The sequence below is a fragment of the Myotis myotis genome, unplaced genomic scaffold, assembly GCF_014108235.1.
Source record: "Myotis myotis isolate mMyoMyo1 unplaced genomic scaffold, mMyoMyo1.p scaffold_m19_p_14, whole genome shotgun sequence".
NCBI classification, from domain to species: Eukaryota; Metazoa; Chordata; class Mammalia; order Chiroptera; family Vespertilionidae; genus Myotis; species Myotis myotis.
Window position 1 is genome coordinate 18,469,488 of NW_023416318.1, and position 20,325 is coordinate 18,489,812.

Sequence of the window (20,325 nt, forward strand, 5' to 3'; positions counted from 1 at the left end):
TCCCCAATGGGTAAGCTCAAACACTGCACATGACCAGGAACAAGACACTCTCACAGCCTCTCTAGAAAACAATGAAGTTGTCATATGAAGGCGTATATGCTGACTTGGCTGTCCATGCTCTAGTCTAAAACACTGATCTTATTTTTGTCTGAAAAGTAATCATCCAAATTGAAAAAAGTAAGTTTTCTGGGGGACCAAAGAAGTAAACTACTAACGATCTTCTGAAAAGAAATACACCTAACATGGGGTCAGCAAACATCTATCTATATAAAACTCTAATATGTAAATAGACCAACGGCAGAACAACCGGTGGGATGACCGGTAGCTATGACACACGCTGACCACCAGGGTGCAGACGCTCAACGCAGGAGCTGCCCCCAGCCCGCAGGCCCCGATCGTCGGTGGCAGAGGGGTGGAGCCGGCGAGCAGGCGGTGCCAGGCCAGCCAAGGTGGGTGCGAGCGGGGGCCCCGATCACCCTGCCAGTTGCCCCACAGATCAGCCCTGATCACTGGCCAGGCCTAGGGACCCTACCTGTGCACAAATTTCGTGCACCTGGCCTCTAGTCTTTCATAAAGGGCGAGAGAGAAAATAGTTTAGATTTTGCAGGCCATGTGGTCTCCATTGCAAATATTCTTCTCTGCCATTGTAGCATTATAACTGCTATAGACAATACATAAATAAATGAGTGTGGTTGTGTTACAATAAAATTTTATTTACAAAACAAGGTGGCCAACTCCTATACAAAAATATAGATCCTCTGTTATGATACTGTTTACAGGCACACCTTTGATGCAAGGTTGATGTGAGAAATGTCACTCTAAATGGCTTGCTCTCTCTCTTCCTTGTTTGTTGTGCAGAAGCTGTTCAATTGGCTCTCAGTTGTCTCTCAGATGTGTTCTTGGGAGGGAGTGAGGTCAGTGTCCTCTTATGCCACCATCTTGGTCCCCCCTCTAGATAATCACTTCATTTAAATCATCCATTCAACAACAACACAGGCATACAAACAACTAATACTTAGCATCTGTACATGACCCTACAGACAAGAAATCAGATAGTGTGGGAGAGAGGAGGAGGAAAAGAACTTAAATGAAGCCTTACTGTGCATTTGGTAATTTTCCAACGAATTGCCTCATAGTCAGGGATATTAAGTTTTGAGGTGGTATTAAAGGGAGATTAGACTTCCATAAGTCTTTTGCAGAACTGGAAAGTTGGGTCTATCAGAAGGCATAATGATGGAAGGCTATCTTTGTAGTTTCAGCATGAGGGAACAGTAAATGCAAAGCAATATTCCTGTGTCTGAATATTCCTGATGGTTTTTACAGATCCCCTAGGCTACTCTACCCCCAAAGTTAAACAATGTCCTAAATTATCTTACATATTCCTACATATTACTAAAACTTACCGAATCTTCTGGAGGTCTCTGGATTTTTCCCCAATCCACAGAAGGTCCCTTTTCTTGCAAAAATCTATGAAATAGCTTACGAAATCCATCAAGGTCTTTTTTAGTGTGCTATAAAAACAGAAATATATTGGCTCTCAGAATGCTTAATATTTAATAAAAACAGATATATATTGAACACACTTAAAATGCCTTTCAATGAAATTTTTAAACTATTAAACATGGAGCCTTTTTCCTTTTTTATCCCCCAATTTAAAACTAAAGCAGGAGGAAAAGCTAATAGGAACCACACTTAAAGGAATACAAGCAAATAATACTCCCCATATCCCACCAGTGTCATGTACTCTGAACACCATTTTGTCCATGGGAAATCCAAATGGTTCCCTGTATTTATTCACCAATATCTTTCTCTGCTTCTTTTCAGTGAAAATATATGCTCACTAAAAGAACAAAAAGGAACAAAACACAACTACAAAACATTAAGTACAAATTAAAATATGAAAATGATTTGTAAGTAGAAAAGTAAATCTGCCTATTGTGGGATCTTTATTATAGCTGACAAGTAGCATAGTTCTATTAGAACTGGCTCTTTTTAAAAAAGGCATTCAGGATATATGGTTCATGAACATTGGTATCCATATCTCTACCCAATAATATCAAAACACAGAATAAATAAAGTGTAATTTTGTTCTGTTTAGACTTTAGAAACTTCCTAGAATTAAACAAGAAAAAGACAATGGTTTTATAATAGCTAAATGTTGAAAGTTCTTAATTGTTAAGCAATCCTAATTTTTTATGTTCTCGTTACATCTTGTGCTTATTTTAAATTGGATGATCAGCAACAGCAACTCAGCATATAGATGAATGAAAGCACAAGAAACATTGTAGAGTCCTTACCTCAAACTCATGTGATGGTGCTGTGATGAGTATTTTTTCTAGTTCTTTCTTCACAGATAATTCTAGCTCTTGTCGAATGACCTCTTGGAACTGAGAAGCGCCATCCTGAGACATTGCTTTGCTAAGATCTTAAAACAAAAATATAAAACAACCAACTGAAAAATAAGAAATCCATTTAAACAGCTGCCAAGTTAAAACATTTATTTCTGGTTTTCCAGCTAATGAAAAAGGCTCAATGCTATAGTCCCATCATCCTCTCACAGAATTTCAGTAGTGTCAACTAGTTAGGACTATATAATCACACTAGAGGCCTGGTGTACAAATTCGTGCACCAGTGGGGTCCTTCAGCCGGGCCTGTGGGATCGGGCTGAAACCAGCTCTCCGATATCCCCCAAGGGGTCCTGGATTGCGAGAGGGCACAGGCCAGGCTGAGGGACCCCACCAGTGCATGATCGGGGCCAGGGAGGGACACAGGAGGTTGGCCAGCCAGGGAGGGACCATAGGATGGCTCCAGGGCATGTCTGGCCCATCTCGCTCAGTCCCGATTGGCCAGACCACAGCAGCAAGCTAACCTACCGGTCAGAGCATCTGCCAGTCATAGCAAGCAGTTGAGCGGCCTTAGCATATCATTAGCATATTACTCTTTGGTTGAATGGATGACCAGACACTTAGTATATTAGGCTTTTATTATATAGGATGTGATTAAATTTGACTATTTTGCACATCTATATGCTTTACTAGTATATCTGAAATACTAAACACTTTTGGGAAGATGGGGCAGGTGGAAGTAAAAAGATTAATCTTCATTTGAGTACATAATTCCATCTCTACTCATGTTTCCCTCCTAGCCATTAAAACTAGAGTAAAATCAGAACAATTGGGATAATGTTAATAAGGATATGTGTTATGGAACATGCCCTTACGGAACTCCTGCTGCATCATAAGATAATGAAGGGGTCTAGCAATTTCGCAGAAGCAAAAGACTCCGTCTTCCTTCAGGCCACATGAAAAATTTAAGGAATCCCTTCTATTTTAGAAGGAGAGCCACTATAGTTTCATATTCCTTTCTAGAAGAACCCCTTGAGAAATAGATAATGGCAATTCCAAGTTGCTTCTACTTCCTTTGGCATCAAAATTTTAATTTTAAAAAGAGGAGGGCAATGGCTACTTCCCCACTCTGATCCTCAATTTCAGTAAAGACTTTTCAGTACTCATCTGTGTCAGACAAGACTACCAGGACTTCTGGCATAGCTGAGCATCTCTGTGACAGTCGGATCTTGCTAAATAAAGGTGACAGAAATGCCTTTTAGATGAAAACAAAAATAGAAAAATACAGAAAAAGAAAACATCCTAGACTCAAGTATCTCGAGAGAAAAATGCCAACATAGATGTTTTATACACTTAAGTATCTAGATTATCCTATTTTTTATAAAATAAGGGACAGGCTGATTATTGTTCACCTCCCCTTTATCCCCAATACCTAACTCAATCTTATTTTATAAATGTATTTGTGAAGTTTATGTTCAAACATTTTCTTTAATAATTAGTTCTACAAATGTTGGTTAATTTAGCAGAATCATATTTCACATAGCATAAATTCTTTTACTTATCTGGGTAGCAGGAAACATTTATATAGACAGAATTAAAGCCAACATAATAAATATTTTAAGATACTTTTGAGAGCAGAAATTAGTATATTATGTTAACTCCTGAAGCAATATTTAATATAGATAGCTTCCCCCTCTCCTTAATATTTAAAAATGTTAACAAATGAGATATTTAACACAGATCTTCAAAAATCTTTTATTCACACTTTCCATCATATTAAAATCCAAGAAGAAAGAAAAAAAAAGGAAATTTGGGGAGAACACATCTAATCCTAAAATAGCCAGTCTCTAACTGTGCTCTTTTTACAGGCATAAATCACAACACAACTAAGTTTATGGACTCCAGTAAAACTACCAAAGTGAACCCAATTGTGGTTCATAACAAGGTCTTTGTGAACTAAAAAAAAAAAAAACACCATAAGAAACACATAAGTGTGTGTTCCATAAACAATCCATATGTTTCAACTAGTAAGTAGAAATTTTGATTATAGTGTGTAAAAACCCATGACAATGGATGAGAACAATTGCATAACTATGATAGGTAGTTAAAGACAAAACTCCTCCAGAACATTTTAAACTACAGTCAATGTGACAACCAAACACACATGTTCATCCCTTGGCTAACTTAGCTGTAATTTAAAATCTGTCACAGATTAAGTCCACTAACCTGCCACCCCATGTATTGGGGATATCTCCTCCCCAATCTTTAAGCCAACTCCCATATTAATGTTTAGAAAACAGTTTGGGGGAAATATCTACTAAATATAAAACCTCTAAATTACACATGAATTGTTTCTATGTCACAGACTGATGAAAACAGATCAAGAAATTAATACATAATGATTTTTTAAAATAAGTGGAGTTTTTTTTGTTGTTGTTAGACTCAAGACACCTACAGACTTGCTGCTTTGTTGTTGAAGTTAGATCCTAAAGGCCAACATTCAGTCACATTCCTAAAAAATAGAGTGATGGAAACATTTAACTTACATATATCTGGGCAAAATGAGTTAAAACTAAGTGTAACTGCTAAGTTTAAAATAACTCTCTAGTAGCTGTCTGAGATTTGTCTACATGAGAACAGTCACACACACACACACACACACACACACACACACACACAACAACAACAACAACAACAACAACAACAAAAACACCATACACCAAACTTTAGAGACTCTCTGCAGAACAATAGCCTATCAACTTTACATGACTTAAGGCCAAAATGCACAGAATCCGAGCCACTATCCTCCCCATCAAGCCAAGCTAAGAAGACTGACTGAAAGGCTCACATTTAATATTACATGTGATCTTTGCCAGCTGCAGCAGGTCCAACCCTCAAACACTAATTCAAAAAGCCAGACAGATTCAAACGCCAGTTGTGACAAATAGGCCGTACTTTTATTCCATTTGTATGACATAGCACCAAATTCAAACGAAGAACAGTTTGTATTCCTTCTACCCCCTCTACAAATATGAACAGCTTACACAACAAAAGAACATTATAACACGCCTATCACTTCTTCCACCCCATTCCACAGCTGTTTCCTCTCCTTTCCTTGAGGAAAGTGCGACTATGAAGTTCTTTTTTTTTTTAAGTGACTCGATAATAAGGAAGGGCTTTTAAGGAATAAAGAATATTCAAGAATAAAGAATAAGTGTGCTTAATCAAGACCAGGGGGCATAGGGCTAGGAGCTATTTCCCTTTCTAGTAACCTTATACATCCCGAATTCAAGAAAGGCCTGGAATTTCTGGTAGAAAAAGAAGTACAAACATTAGATGCTTTTTGGGCTTAACCTTCTCAGGTTACACTTCTGGCAATGACAGCTGAGTTTCTAATGTAAGGTCAATTAAAGAATCCCCTGAATAATGCAAGATTTCTAACCTCCTAAAATGTTTGTCCCTCAATTCTTAGCAATAGAGAAATTGATTCTCCTTGACTATAGACAGAGAGTAGATTAGAAATAAAACATTTCATTACCTCACTCATAAATCAAAACATTTTTAGTGATGAGAAGGAGCATTTAATCTAGTCTCAACATTTTAGATATAAAAACAAAGTTGAAATAGTTAAATGACTAATTCAATGTCACAGAGTAGGCTTAATGGAATCCCAAAACAAAGCCAGTTTATGCTGAGCCCCAGCCCAATACAATGAGGTGAAAATATCGTGCTCATTTTCCCCTCCTAGTCTAGCTCCTTAATCATGACACAAAATCTCTAAATAACACTCTCCTCCAAAAGCATTTCTATTAGGATGTTGTCTTATACTCAATGAGATAAAAAGGAAACTCCCTACCACATAAAACTGAACTTACTAGAATCTTGGTTGACTTAATTACAATTTGGCATAGAACAGGCAGTAACTTTATTTTACAAGTTTTTCCCCCACCTCAATTTCCTAATTCTTCCTTGTTCATAAGAACTAAAATTTCCACATCATAGTCTTTCCTCTATCCAAATGGAGCAACCAACACCACCACCAAAAAGGAGGAGAAAAAGCAATAAAACAAGAGGTAGGAGACATTTAATCTAACAAGTGATTGTTTTCATTTCATTTCATTCAGGTATTTCATTTCATCCATTTTTGCAGCTAAAAAGTGTACATAATACCCTTCCGTGATATCATGATACTGGCACAAATAAAACAACTTCACACTCTAAAACAGAAAGCTAGCTTCACAAAGCAAAGACCATGAAAAAAAGACTGACCAAAAAACAAGAGCAACAAAGAGAGTGAGGAGCCCTCTCCAGGCTACCACCCACCACTCATTATCTCTGAACAGTCCCAACCTTCATTGGAAACCCACATTGAGATGTATTCAAAGTTAGAGAATTGGAGAGTTCATTTCATCTTAAACTAAGAAATGACTTGTGATCCAAGTAAATGTAAAACTCCAAGAATGTAGTAGCAACTAGAAATAACCACAAATAAAATTAAAGACATATACATCCTGATTAGATTTATAGTTAATTAAAACTAACCATCCCCTTCTGGGGTCACACTACAGTCCTTTAAACTCAGTTATTTGTGAGTACTCCTCCTAGAAAAGCTTTTCTTCTCTGGATTCCATTACCCAATATTATCCTACATTATCTACATCTCTGTCCAGGCCTCAATTTCCATATCATACTCCTCTTTTTGTTTTCTACTCCCTGGATTTCCTAAGATTCTGCCCCAAGACCATTTTCCCTTCAATTATTCCCTTACCAATCTCCTTATTAATAACTCCCAAATATGTGCCTCTCATCCTCATCTTTTTTTTTTTTTTTTCATGAGTTACAGGCTCACATTTCCTGTAATATTCTAAACCTTTTGCACCCAGATACTCAAATGGATACCTCAAACTCAACATGTCAAAATCGTCTCTAAATCCATCTCCCTGACTTCCATGGCATTAACATTCCCCTAGTCACTCCTAGGTGACCTAGAAATTCAGTTGCAATTGGCTCTTCCTTCCTTTCCCCTGAATATTACATCCAATCCAATACTATACTTCTTAATTGAATCATAACACAAACCCATTCACTTCTTTCCCTTTCCACTGCTACCTTAATTTCCCTCTCATTTTCACTCTCACGGTCATAATGAAAACAGCTTTCTACCTGTTTTGCTCATCTGTCACTCTAATCTGGTAGTATCAAGCAAGATGGATTGGTTCTCCCTAAGTTGCAACCCCAATCATATCACTACTCTTCCTCATTTGATGGGATTTCATTTGATGGGGAATATATATAAATTCCTTAACTGGGCATGTCTTAAAAACCAAGCTGAAGTATTCTTTTGAGTAGCCAAAGCGAATCAAAATGCTAAAGCAGAAGGCCTAAAGGCTTAAATTTCCTACTCTATTTGTGACATCTCAATAGTGCTTCTAAAACTTTAATGTGCATACAAGTCACCTGGAGGGCTTGTTAAAACACAGATCTCTGGGCAAGCTCTCAAAGATTCTGACTCAGTGGGTCTGGAATGGGGAGAATATGCATTACTAATAAGTAAATGCTGTCAGTACTGCTTTTGCTTTGAGTAGCTCTGATATAGATTATACTCCCATCTTAATATGTATGTAGCAGTTATGCACATTGTCTCCCTATCCCAATGCGTTTTCTGTCACCTATTCTCTGCCCTAAGGCCCCATGTGCTTAAGAAATGGCATCAGGCCCAGATTTTAAAAACCTTCTCAGTGATTGGTTTAAGCATAAAACATAATATGGATGATTCTAGCTAGTGAGCCGATGAGTAAAGTTTGCCAAAAGACTTTGGAGAAAAGCATTCCTCACTGAGAAAAATAAACACATGAGAAGAAATAGTGCCTTTTCCATCCCTGGACATAAGAAGTATGTGTCCATCTCTCACCTTCAGTTTCTGCTGCCATTTAGTGACCTTTACAGAAGCTGACCCAAGAATGAGATAGATATGCATAAGAGAGCAGAAGGAAGGAAAGACATGCAATCTTTGTACTGAATTAACCAACCCTGGAATATCCTACTTCAAGCTTCATGTGATACGAGTACCTCATTTTTTAAGCCAACTGAGTTGGTATTTTTCTGCTCCATGAAATTAAAAGCATCCTAACTATTATAAGTTTGTTCCAAACATACATCTCAAGTGTCATTCAACACTTAGAGAAGGGTAGGCAGAAACAAGGAAAAAAATTACAAATTCATAGCCTAGTGTTAATTCTAAAATCATGAGAATCATACCAACCTCCAGGAAACCTGATCCCTTAGCCCCCAGAGGCTCAAACTCTGATTTTAGCTTCTGCTATTTTGAGAGTGGCATTCCTAGTGTTCTAGATGGTAACTTCTGAACATTCAAAGAGGCCTTCCTTTATACACAACTCTTATGTGAAGGTTTTAATTGCTCCTCCATCTGCACTATATCAAACACCCCCAAAACTTTCTTTGCTTAGGTGTCTGTCTGCAATATTTAAGGGAACAAGCCATATTATGTTATTCAAACTTTTTTCTCCAACACCTACCTTAGCACCTGGCACACAATACAAGCACTTGATAATGTTTAAATAAATTGGAGTTCAAGACTTAAATTCTTATATTAGTGGCTTGGGTAGCCACTAATATATCATTTGTCAGAGTTCACTTTAAATATAATCTCCTAGAAATGTTCTAAACTAAGCAAAGTTGGCCATTACATGCTCACATGGTAAGTCCTTGTACTACTCCTTTATAACATCACTAGAGGCCCAGTGCACGAAATTCATGTACTGCGTGGGAGGGGGGGGTCCCCCTCAGCCCAGCCTGCGCCCTCTAGCAATTGGGGAGCCCTGGGGGATGTCCCACTGCCAAGGAGGTGGGAGAGGCTCCCACCACCACCGCTATGCTTGCCAGCCTTGAGCCTGGTTTTTGGCTGAGTGGCACTCCCCCTGTGAGAGCACACTGACCACCAGGGGGAAGCTCCTGCGTTGAGCATCTGCCCCCTGGTGGTCAGTGCATGTCATAGCGACCAGTCATTCCACTGTTCTGTCAATTTGCATATTAACCTTTTATTATATAGGATACTTTAAACCAGAGCTTGAGACACAATAAACACTCAAGTAATGCTTATTAAATAAATGAGGAAGAGCCTATTATGATGGCTATGTACTGGATACAGACAGAAGGTAGAGCCCAGTCTCATGAAGGTAGTGCCTGATAAGGCCAAACAGTCATTTCTGATCATGGGGAAAGGAGGGCTAAGAAAACCATGGACTATATCCCGAGTACTTGAAGTCCCTAAGGCTTCTCAAGCAGAGGCTGATTTATTAGTCACGTATCAGGAACCTGGTCAAAGAAATTCCTAAATGGTAAGCAATCTAGATAAAGTGACCTCTAAATTTCTTTTCAATTTTTATTATCCTATGTAAATGCTAGGTAACTCTAGAGATTAAACAAAATTGGGCAATTATATTTAGGTTTAGCCTGAATTAGGAAAAATGCTTAATAAATGTGTGTTTTTTTATAACAAAAAGAGGTACCAGGCTTTTGAGAACCGTTCCAATACTCCAGCACTGAATATGCAGAGCCACTTGCTAATTGAGATTTTTACTAATCATGCATTGCTTACTTTAAAAAAAATTTAACTATGAAAATGTATAGCTAAACTGGATTTCTTGTTAATAATTAAGAATAACCTTGCTCTTATACAGCAAAGTAGCTCTTAAAATCTAAAAAACAAAACCAGAAAATATCACTTCTGGAAAACAACATTCTGAAGAGATGTTGTCAACTAGTTAACACTTGGCATTAAATTTAATGGATGTTACGAAAGAAGGCATGCCAAGAAGCTTATTACACTCATTTGATGAGAGGTGGGAAAAGGGTTACAACATAAAATCACCATCAAGGACCAAAAACTTATTTGGCAGGCCTGCCCTGTAATTTTACATATGTGCACTTAAACTTTTAAGCTCCAAAAGGCTTTAAGGTCAGTGAGTGAGTCTAATTCCCTCATCTTGAAGATGGAATGGGTTGGGGGATAAAGGGATGAGGTGGGGGGTGTGGGTGCTCTTGCCTAAGGACGCAGTGGCAGTGCTCCACTGGAATCCAAACCCTGCTAACTGGTGCCCTACTTTCCAACCTGGAGGAAGGTTTCCCCTTTCTTGGTTACAGTGCATTTACATGGTTTACCAACTCCAGGTAGAATGAAAATTGACAAAACCCAACTATGTCTATCACGTGAATTATTACGTAAGGTTAAAACTACCTATCAGAATAAGCATTCCCTTATGCTCTTCAACTTTTTCTTCTATATAGTTTATTTTCTGGGCAATGAAAAATCAAAGCTTTTATTTATTCTATAAATATTTTATTACCAAGGCCAAGCATTTTACCAATAGCATAAATGGACCCAAGACAGTGCATAGAATTATATTATTCTGTTTTCCCACACTCTGAAAGTTTTAAAATTCTAGGCAGGGTTATAACATAAAGGAAACATCACAGCAGCCTTTGCCAGTACAGCAACCAGAGAAAAACACAAACGCCAATCACCTTGTCTGCAGGTGTCCATAGTCAAGGAGCAAGAGGTGCTATTAAAGGAAGGCTCCCCTACAATAGTATTTCTTACAATTTAGTAACTAATCATTAAAAAGTGGATTAAACATAATATGACTATTTCATGTACATGAATACAATGAATAGTATTTTTAAGCTACACATGAACTCACAGAGAGACTGGGAACTCTCTTGATTTATATTAAAAAGATTAACAAATATCTAGAAATGTTTTGGAAAATGAAACTTTGTTGTTTATGTAAGTTAACTAAGACAACATAGCCAGTTTCTCTGTGGTTCTCAAAAACAATCCTTAATTATCAAAATGGTTTGGGGACACAATCAATTTCATTTGGCAATGACTGAGAAAAATAAACAATGGGTCTGTTGGCAGAGGCAGAATTTGAGCCCTAGACAATTACTGTGCAACAAACTAAAGGAGATGCCTGCATCACCAACTGAAAGAACTGGGAAACAGCTTTCAAATGAAGTATTATCCCCTTTCTTACACACATAAGCCCAATTAAAAAAAAGGTTTAATTTTCTTTCAGTAGCTTAGCAAGCCAACTTTCAAAGAATTTAATAAGTTATTAACAAAAAGATGCATAGCTGGTAGTAGAATTTTAGAGGTCTAACACATATGGTTTCAACTAATAGTCATTGCACCTGAACAACCCATTAAATTACCCAAGATGTCCACAATTCAAAGACTATTATACCAACTTTAAATATATTTTAGAAAACAAAACTAAACTGTAGGCTATGTCAAAAGGACACCAGTCTTTAGGAAAAACTCCAGCTTCTACAGAGATCCTATACAATCAAAAATTTCCTCATTCATTAAATCCCAAACCCTCAGAGGATTTCCCCCACAATTTTATTCTAATATTGCTGGAATTTTCTCCACTGGCATAAATACTAGATATCAAAAGGAATAGCATTATGGGAAGCACAGTCAACTCTTAATTATTCATTTTTACAGATAATCCAGAATTGATTTGACTTTCAAATATTTGTTTATATAACTTTTCAATAATGGATATATCTGACTTTCTGGGAATTCCTGCACTTCCACAAAAAGTAATAAATACAACTTGGTGGAAACTGGAAAATTATAGTACATTATTCTTTTACCTAGAACATTTTCATTATTAGGCCAACTAATGTTCCTCACATAAAATTAAGTATCCTATTATTTTATTTTATTTTTAAATTTTGTTTTATTGCTTTGATTACAAAGAGTATTACATATGTCTTTTTTATTCCCCCTTGACCTTCTCCCAGCCTCCCCTAGCCCCCAATGTCTTGCGTCAATTGGTTATGCTTATATGCATGCATACTAGTCCTTCAGTTGATCTCTTACCCACACACCCCACCCCCGGCCCCCAATCCTCCCCGGCCTTCCCGCAGGAGTTTGGCAGTCTGTTCGATGCTGTATGTATTTTTGTTCTTCAGTTTATAATGGTCTTTATTATCCATAAATGAGTGAGATCATGTGAAGGTTTTAATTGCTTAAGAAATGGCAATAAAGGGGGGGGGGTGTGGGTGCTCTTGCCTAAGAGGTGGGAAAAGGGTTACAACATAAAATCACCATCAAGGACCACGTGAATTATTACGTAAGGTTAAAACTACCTATCAGAATAAGCATTCCCTTATGCTCTTCAACTTTTTCTTCTATATAGTTTATTTTCTGGGCAATGAAAAATCAAAGCTTTTATTTATTCTATAAATATTTTATTACCAAGGCCAAGCATTTTACCAATAGCATAAATGGACCCAAGACAGTGCATAGAATTATATGTATTCATATGTATGAATAAGTACAATTTCTTTCATTGACTGGCTTATTTCACTTAGCATAATGCTCTCCAGTTCCATCCATGCTGTTGCAAATGGTAAGAATTCCTTCTTTTTTACAGCAGCATAGTATTCCATTGTGTAGATGTACCACAGTTTTCTAATCCACTCCTCTGCTGATGGGCACTTAGGTTGTTTCCTAATCTTAGCTATGATAAATTGTGCTGCTATGAATATAGGGATGCATATATCCTGTATGATTGGTGTTTCTTGGGATATATTCCTAGCAGTGGGATCACTGGGTCAAATGGGAGTTCCATTTTTAACTTTTTGAGGAAACTCTATACTGTCTTCCATAGTGGCTGTACCAGTCTGCATTCCCACAGCAGTGCACGAATGTTCCCTTTTCTCTGCATCCTCTCCAGCACTTGTCGTTTGTTGATTTGTTGATGATAGCCATTCTGACAGGTGTGAGATGGTACCTCATTCTTGTTTTGATTTGCATCTCTCGGATGATTAGTGACTGTGAGCATGTTTTCATATGTCTCTTGGCTTTCTGAATGTCCTCTTTTGAAAAGTGTCTATTTAGGTCCTTTCCCCATTTTTTGATTGGGTTGTTTATCTTCCTTTTGTTAAGTTGTATGAGTTCCCTATAAATGTTGGAGATTAAACCCTCATCGGTGATAACATTGGCAAATATGTTTTCCCATGCAGTGGGCTTTCTTGTTGTTTTGTTGATGGTTTCTTTCGCTGTGCAGAAGCTTTTTATTTTGATGTAGTCCCATTTGTTTATTTTCTCTTTAGTTTCCAATGCCCTATGAGCTGTATTGGTGAAGAAATTGCTTTGGCATATGTCTGAGATTTTGTTGCCTTTGGATTCCTCTAGTATTTTTATAGTTTCCCGTCTTACATTTAAGTCCTTTATCCATTTTGAGTTTATTTTTGTGTATGGTGTGAACTGGTGGTGTAGTTTCATTTTTTTTGCATGTATCTGTCCAATTTTCACAACACCATTTATTGAAGAGACTGTCTTGACTCCATTGTATGTTCTTGCCTCCTTTGTCAAATATTAATTGAGCATATTGGTTCGGGTCAATTTCTGGGTTCTCTATTCTGTTCCATTGATCTATATGACTGTTCTTGTACCAGTACCAGGCAGTTTTGAGAACAGTGGCTTTGTAATACAGCTTGATATCTGGTATTGAGATCCCACCTACTTTGTTCTTCTTTCTCAGGATCGCTGTGGCTATTCGGGGTCTTTTTTTATTCCAGATGAATTTTTGGAGAGTTCGCTCTAGGTCTGTGAAATATGCCGTTGGTATTTTAATGGGGAGTGGATTGAATTTATAGATTGCTTTGGGTAGTATGGACATTTTAATGATGTTGATTCTACCAATCCATTAACATGGTATGCTCTTCCATCTGTTTATGTCTTCCTCTATCTGTTTTTTCAACGTCCTGTAGTTTTCTGAGGAGAGGTCTTTTACCTCTTTAGTTAAGTTTATTCCTAGGTATCTTAATTTTTTTGGTGTGATGGTAAATGGGATTGCTTTTTTAGTCTCTCTTTTTGTAAGAAGTATCCTATTATTTTAATTAAAGTTACTAAAATTTTCTATGAAGAAAAAAATAACACATAGAGAATGTGTCTGAATCCATATTATAAGAAAACACCTACTGTCCCAAATTTAACATCTTAGAGTATTTCCTCTTAAAATTATTTTTCAATTTATCTTCAGAATATTAAAATGGCACTACTGAGAAGTGTACCAGCTAGTATTTCTTATTTCTCTAATGTTCCTTGTCAATTTCTTTTTTTTCCCCCTCAATTGGCTTTCACAAATAAAAATCATCCATCCTACTAGAAAAAGACCCTGTTACCAACAACAATGGTAGTAAGAGATTACATACTGGAAAACAAAGTTTTCATCAGTTCAACTCTTTTGAGTTTCTTTTAACTTTTCATTTATAACTGTGACTCTGAATTTAATTAAATCCCCCCCTTTTTAGCAATATAATGAATTCGAAGCCACATCTTTAAAAAATGAGTAGTGTGCCATGGTCATTGCCTTGCCACCTCTAGTCCTGCCTCAAATCCATGCCACAAACCCCCTGTGCTAAAAGCATCCAAGTCCTCTAAATAATCAGCAACGGGCTAAATTTGGTCTTAGGATTTGAGAAGAACCTGGACAAGGTCTGACCTCCACAACCTGGCCCAGAATGTTTCTCATCCCTGTATTCATCTGAGACCCCTTTAGTTATAATTAGCTCAGCTGATCCTCCCTGGCAAGCTGCCATCTACCAAACAAGCATCACCAAAATAGCCATAAAGAGAGAATTCCAAAAAATGGGAAAGTTGACAGGCCTCAAATATTTTTTAACAGAGATAGTCAAATGGCTTCCCCTGAAATATAAGGAAGTACCTCAATTTAAGAGCATTAAGAGACATGTTTACTAGTATATAATTTAGATAGATAATGGTCTGTTAAAAACAGTTTTGTTTTAAAAGTTCCTCTAATATTATATAGTATAAGCACATAACATGGCCTTAGCTGGCTAGATGACAAGAGTCCCTGCACCATTTATAAGAATCAAATCATGTGGGGAGATAACCCTATAGCAATCAGAACTTTTTAAAAAGCAAAATCCCAAATGGCATGGAGTGACAAGCCTGGCATAAAGTCACAGCTGCTGATTACCCCTAGTACCTCCAACAGTGATAAGACCCTTCTCACTCAGCCAGTACTTACATATTTTTAGAATAATTGGGGGCCCTGAAACAACCTCTCAAGGGGAGAAAACTACCAAATTAAGAAATAATATCACAGGTAAGCAGAAGGTGACCTGAGGGTAGAATATACCTAATTAGAGTATTATGCCCTAGAATCAGTAAAGAAGAGTCTTCCTATGAAAAGAAATCTTAAACGCTTGAGGAACACAGGCTTGGGAGATGCCCAAAGAAAGTTGAACCTTCGTTTGGTCAAGGCATATATGCTGAGAAATCTCCTATTAAGTAGTTTTATTAGATGAACATTTTTACCTCATAACTTACGGTTAAAACATTTGAGAATGGAGATGCCCAGCTTTCCTATAAAAGCACATTTCCTATAAAAGCACATTGATTTGGGGGGAAGAGATTCAAGCCAAGTACAGCAGCCCCAATTTCCAGGAAATTCAAAAACATGTGTACACAACACATTGTCTGAATTTCAAGTTCCCTCCATAAGGAATACACAAGAAATCCCAATACAGTACACTATACTTTGTAATCACTCAAAAATTTTTTGGTGACTGGACTAAAACAAAAACTGTCACTAAGTATGTATTTACATTTCTGTTAAGTTTCTCTCCTATACCCCACAATTTATTTGTTTGTTGTTAAACATATCAACTCCCACGTGCTGGGGGCCTGAACACCAAACCTGGAAGAGGAAAATAAAGACTTGTCATATCTGCCTTGTTTCTATTTATTTCTGTTAAGGATATGTGATTATCCTTACGGTGCCAATACTATCTGAAAGGCCACTGTCACTTTAAGAAAGAAAAGTAAAAATTACTGGACATCTAGTATGTGACTAGTAAATTCACATAATTCATCTCATTTCAGCTTCTCAATAATCCTGTGGAATAGGCAGTAATACCCAATGTTTATATAAGTACAAACTGGGGTTCAGAAAAGTTGTGTCTAAGGTCACCTCTTAGCAACAGAGTTCAAACCTAAGTCCATACCCTTTTATCCTTCTCAACATTTATGTAATTTTGAGAGAAGTTATTAAAAACAAATACACACACACACACACACACCTACAACCAAAAATGTAGGCTAACCTACGGAAAAGTACATGGAAAGGGCTGAGTTTCTCATTTATCATCCATCACAAATTCTTTTAGAGCATCAACCACTTCAGGATACTGTATTTCCCCCAGGGATATGATACTATCTTTGCCCAAAGGGAACAGATAGTCTAGTTTGGAGAAACAAGCCAGTAGATAAGTTTTTTAATGAAAGAGGCAAAAGATATTGGAAAGGACAAGAGTTTTAGATTCATCTACCCACATATGAATTTCAGTGCTTACTACCTGTGAATTGACAAGATACCTCCTCAACTGTAAAGGTCATGATAAAAACCTGCTACTTCAAAGGACTTGCAAAGCTTAAATGAGACAACATATGCAAACAGTTAGGGGCCTAATAGTCGTTCAATCTTTCCCCTATGAGTGGCGTGCCCTAAGTATCAATGAGTGGAAATATCAATAAGTGCTAAACAAAGATAAAAAAATTTGATATATTACAAAAAATTTCGAAAACAAAAATCCCACTCCTTACACTTGAAAACTGATCTGTGAAGTCAGCCAAGTCATTAGCTAATTAGGTTTATCATTTATAAGAGCATCAGAGTTAATTAAACATAAAGGGTTTACACTTGAAGTACAAAATTTAAACAATGATAAACAGGAGCACAATCATGTTAATTTGGGGGGAATGTCACCTCTGTGCAAAACTGCCTTTAAAAGGAAAACTACTACTTAAAACAAGTGTATCACAACTAAACGCAATGGAACAGTATAATTTAATTAGTAGTAAGGTACCCATGATAATTTCTTAGTGTTGACAAATGTACCACTTTCCTATAAATTTAAAAATATTCCAACATAAAAAGTAGATGACAAGGGAAAAGGAATGACAACATTCACAGAAACTCTTAAGTACTGGATTGCCACTTGATTTAGTACTTCCTGAAGACAGCCACTAACAGTAAAGGCTGTGAAATCAGTCAAGGCGCACCACCTTTGCAAGCTTTTGTAAAGCACAACTACAAGGAACAGCTGGAGTTTAACTAATATTCCTAGTTTTTAAAGAGAACCGACTTGTGCACTTTTGCCTAGCAAATTCTTGCAAAATACCAGTTCTCTGGTAATTAAATTTTGTTATTGCTGTTACAAAACAAGCAAATTTCTAACAGTTACTTCTGCCTTGCTATTTTTTGACTCGGACATTTATTCAATAAACATATACGAAGCATCTCTCACCACATATAAAGGTATAACAAGACTTTGAAAGTCTAATGATAAGTGGCATTTCTGAGCTTAGTTCTAAAGGCAGGCATGTTTCCCTTGTTCCCATCAGGCAGGCCATCAAATTCTCTTACTTTTTTATACAAAACTCAAAGAAGAGTTAATAAAGTGTTGTAAAAGTTACTAGGGCATTTTTATTCCCTTGGTCAAATGGGGGCCATTACTGACAATTTCTTTTAAGTACATCTGCATTTATTAAGAGTCACATTAAGTGATTGTGAACTTCACTAGCTGTGTGCTCAACAAGATGGCTGAAGCTTTCATACTTTGGGGTCTGCAAAAAAAAAAAAAAAAAAAGGGTTTACTTGCATACCAGAAGGCGAATTCCATGCCATAAACTGGTGACAGAGGTTTAAGACAGCACCAATTCCCAAGTGTACAAAGTACACACACATACACGCAAGTGTTACCGCTTGAATCAGTTGAGTAATTCTCTAACCCCTTTTTAATACACATGTAGAATTCAGAGGGCAATTTTCATATTTCAAAGAATCCTTAATAATCTCTGCAGATTTTTAAAGACGGTTAAAAAAAAATAAACACAGCAATGCAGCAAAGTCATTTCTCCTGCTGAAATGACCTCCAGCTTCTATGAGCTACTCCAGGTTTCGCAATAAAGAGAATCTGAGGCTCCATCCAAGTCCACAAACGGAGTCCGAGCTGAGTCCGACCTCCCCCACCAGTCCTGGCAAGAAGACCCACCTGCCTCCCCTCAGCCCGCCCCGTTCCCCATTTTTGTCCGCGCGCAAACACACAGTCACCTTAACTTCGACCAAGAAAAGAAAACACATTAGCCAGCAGCCAGAATCCTATTTTATCATCATTCCCAGCCACTATCTCGAGGAAACAGAGTGCTACTAACCCGATTTCAGGTAGTCAGAACCAAACCCAGCCGAGCAGAGGGGTATATAAATTATAGACGTCTCTGAAACGCCAGCCCAGCAGCTCAAGCGTCAAATTAACGAGAAGGTTTTCGCAAACAGTCTCTCCAATGAGCATTCCCACTCCCAAACTGCCCACCAACCCCCCACTAGTGCCGGGACCCGCAGTCCGCTCAAGCAGCCCGGGAGACAGGAAGCAGCGGGTCTTACCTGGTACAAATCTCGACATTGTAGGGGTTTATTGAAATACTCTGGCTTATATACTAGTCTATCTGTTGGTTTCTAGAGGAGTCACTCTTCTCAGGTAGAGATTTCCTCCCCTGCTCTACTAACCGACGTGTTCTTTCTCCTCTTCCTATGTTTAGCCACTTAAGGGAATATTTGTTCAAAGCGATTAAAACTGCCTCAAAAAAAAAAAAAAAAAAAAAAGGAAAGGAAAACCTCCTCCACTTCCAAAGGCAGAAACTTGGTGCGACTGAGTCGGCTGGTAACTCCTGACACAAATGAGGGCCGCCTGGAGACTCCCAGAAAAGGTAAAATCACACGAACTTAAATTTCATCAATGAAAGAGGCGGATCTACCGCGGCTCTTTCACCGCCCCCGGGTCCCCACGCCCTCCGGGGCCGGGCGACAACGGGCGCTGGCGGGCCGCACCCCCGCTCTCCCTCCCCTCCGCGCCGTCCAGCCTCCAGCCAGGTCTCCGCCAAACCGGTCCACAGCGGCCCCCGGCCTAGCGGGGCTCGGAGGGGCGGCAGAGGCGAGGGAGGCCGACGGCGGTAGAAATGACCATTTTCACCAGTCCCCCCCAAATATCCCGGGACGAGGAGGCCTCCAGCTCCCCGCCTTCCCGTGGCGAGCGGCGAAAACCCTGCCGCTGCATTTTCCCGGGAGGAGGGCCCAAGGCTGCATCGCCCCTCCCCCGCGCCCGCGAAGGGGCCGCCCGCCCGTGAGGGGAGAGCCCGCGTGCCGCCCCGAGTCCGACGCACAGGAGCCGGGAAGGCCCCGATCCTCCTCGCACACACCCAGTCCCTCCAGCCCCAGCGCCCTTGCAAACCCCAAAGTCGGCCTTGGGGGCCACCCAGCTGGTAAAGGAGAGAGGCTCTCCCCATCTCAGAGAGGGAAACACACCCACCTAGGGGGGTGGTGGGAAGTCCGTCCCGCCCCTCCCACCCCGCCGCCGAGACCCACCTTCCTCCTCTTCCTTCAGCAGCTGGGAAGTTGGGGGCGTTGATGGCGCCCCGGGAAGAAGGCTCGCAGGCTGAGAGGATGTCACCTCAGAGGCACCCTTTCACCTTCTCTCTCTCCCCTCGCACACGCACACGCACACCTAGAATCCCTCGCCAGCGGTGGCAGCCCAACTGCTGGTCCCCTCCGCCCACCCAGCCGGCGGCGCCGGAAACCTTAAAGCCCCCACTTTCGCCTAAATAATTCCCCTCCCCCCTCCATTTGGAGCAGCCCCCTCAATGCGGAAACGTTCCTGCCGCACAGACGGACAGGAGCAGCCTCCAGTCAGGAACGGAGGCGGTGCAGGGTCTGGCCAATGAGATAAGCGATGGTGGCAGGGGGCGGGGCGTCTGCGGCTCGAGGAAGCCCAGCCAGCCAGGGTGGGCGCGGAGCCAGAGGAGGGAATTCCGCGCGTGGGATCCGCACTTGAGGCGGCGCAGCAGGGATGTCTCACCAGT

At 39.2% G+C, this 20,325-nt stretch overlaps 1 protein-coding gene across 3 annotated transcripts in view; it reads right to left on the reverse strand.

Annotated features, from left to right (window-relative positions):
• The window catches only part of UGP2 (UDP-glucose pyrophosphorylase 2), a 49,000-nt gene extending 28,926 nt beyond the window's left edge, over nt 1-20,074 (reverse strand). The window contains exons 1-3 of one of the 3 annotated variants that reach the window (XM_036334382.1): nt 19,832-20,074; nt 2,298-2,425; nt 1,404-1,511 (exon numbers count right to left, since the gene is read on the reverse strand). In XM_036334382.1, the coding sequence (XP_036190275.1) occupies nt 1,404-1,511; nt 2,298-2,411 (222 nt within the window). In that variant the 5' untranslated portion in view covers nt 2,412-2,425; nt 19,832-20,074. Of the gene's footprint in view, nt 1-1,403; nt 1,512-1,731; nt 1,841-2,297; nt 2,426-18,853; nt 19,512-19,831 lie in introns of those variants that run through there. The other 2 variants (XM_036334381.1, XM_036334383.1) reach the window with 2 other exon arrangements.
• Between the last annotated feature and the right edge of the window lie 251 nt (nt 20,075-20,325).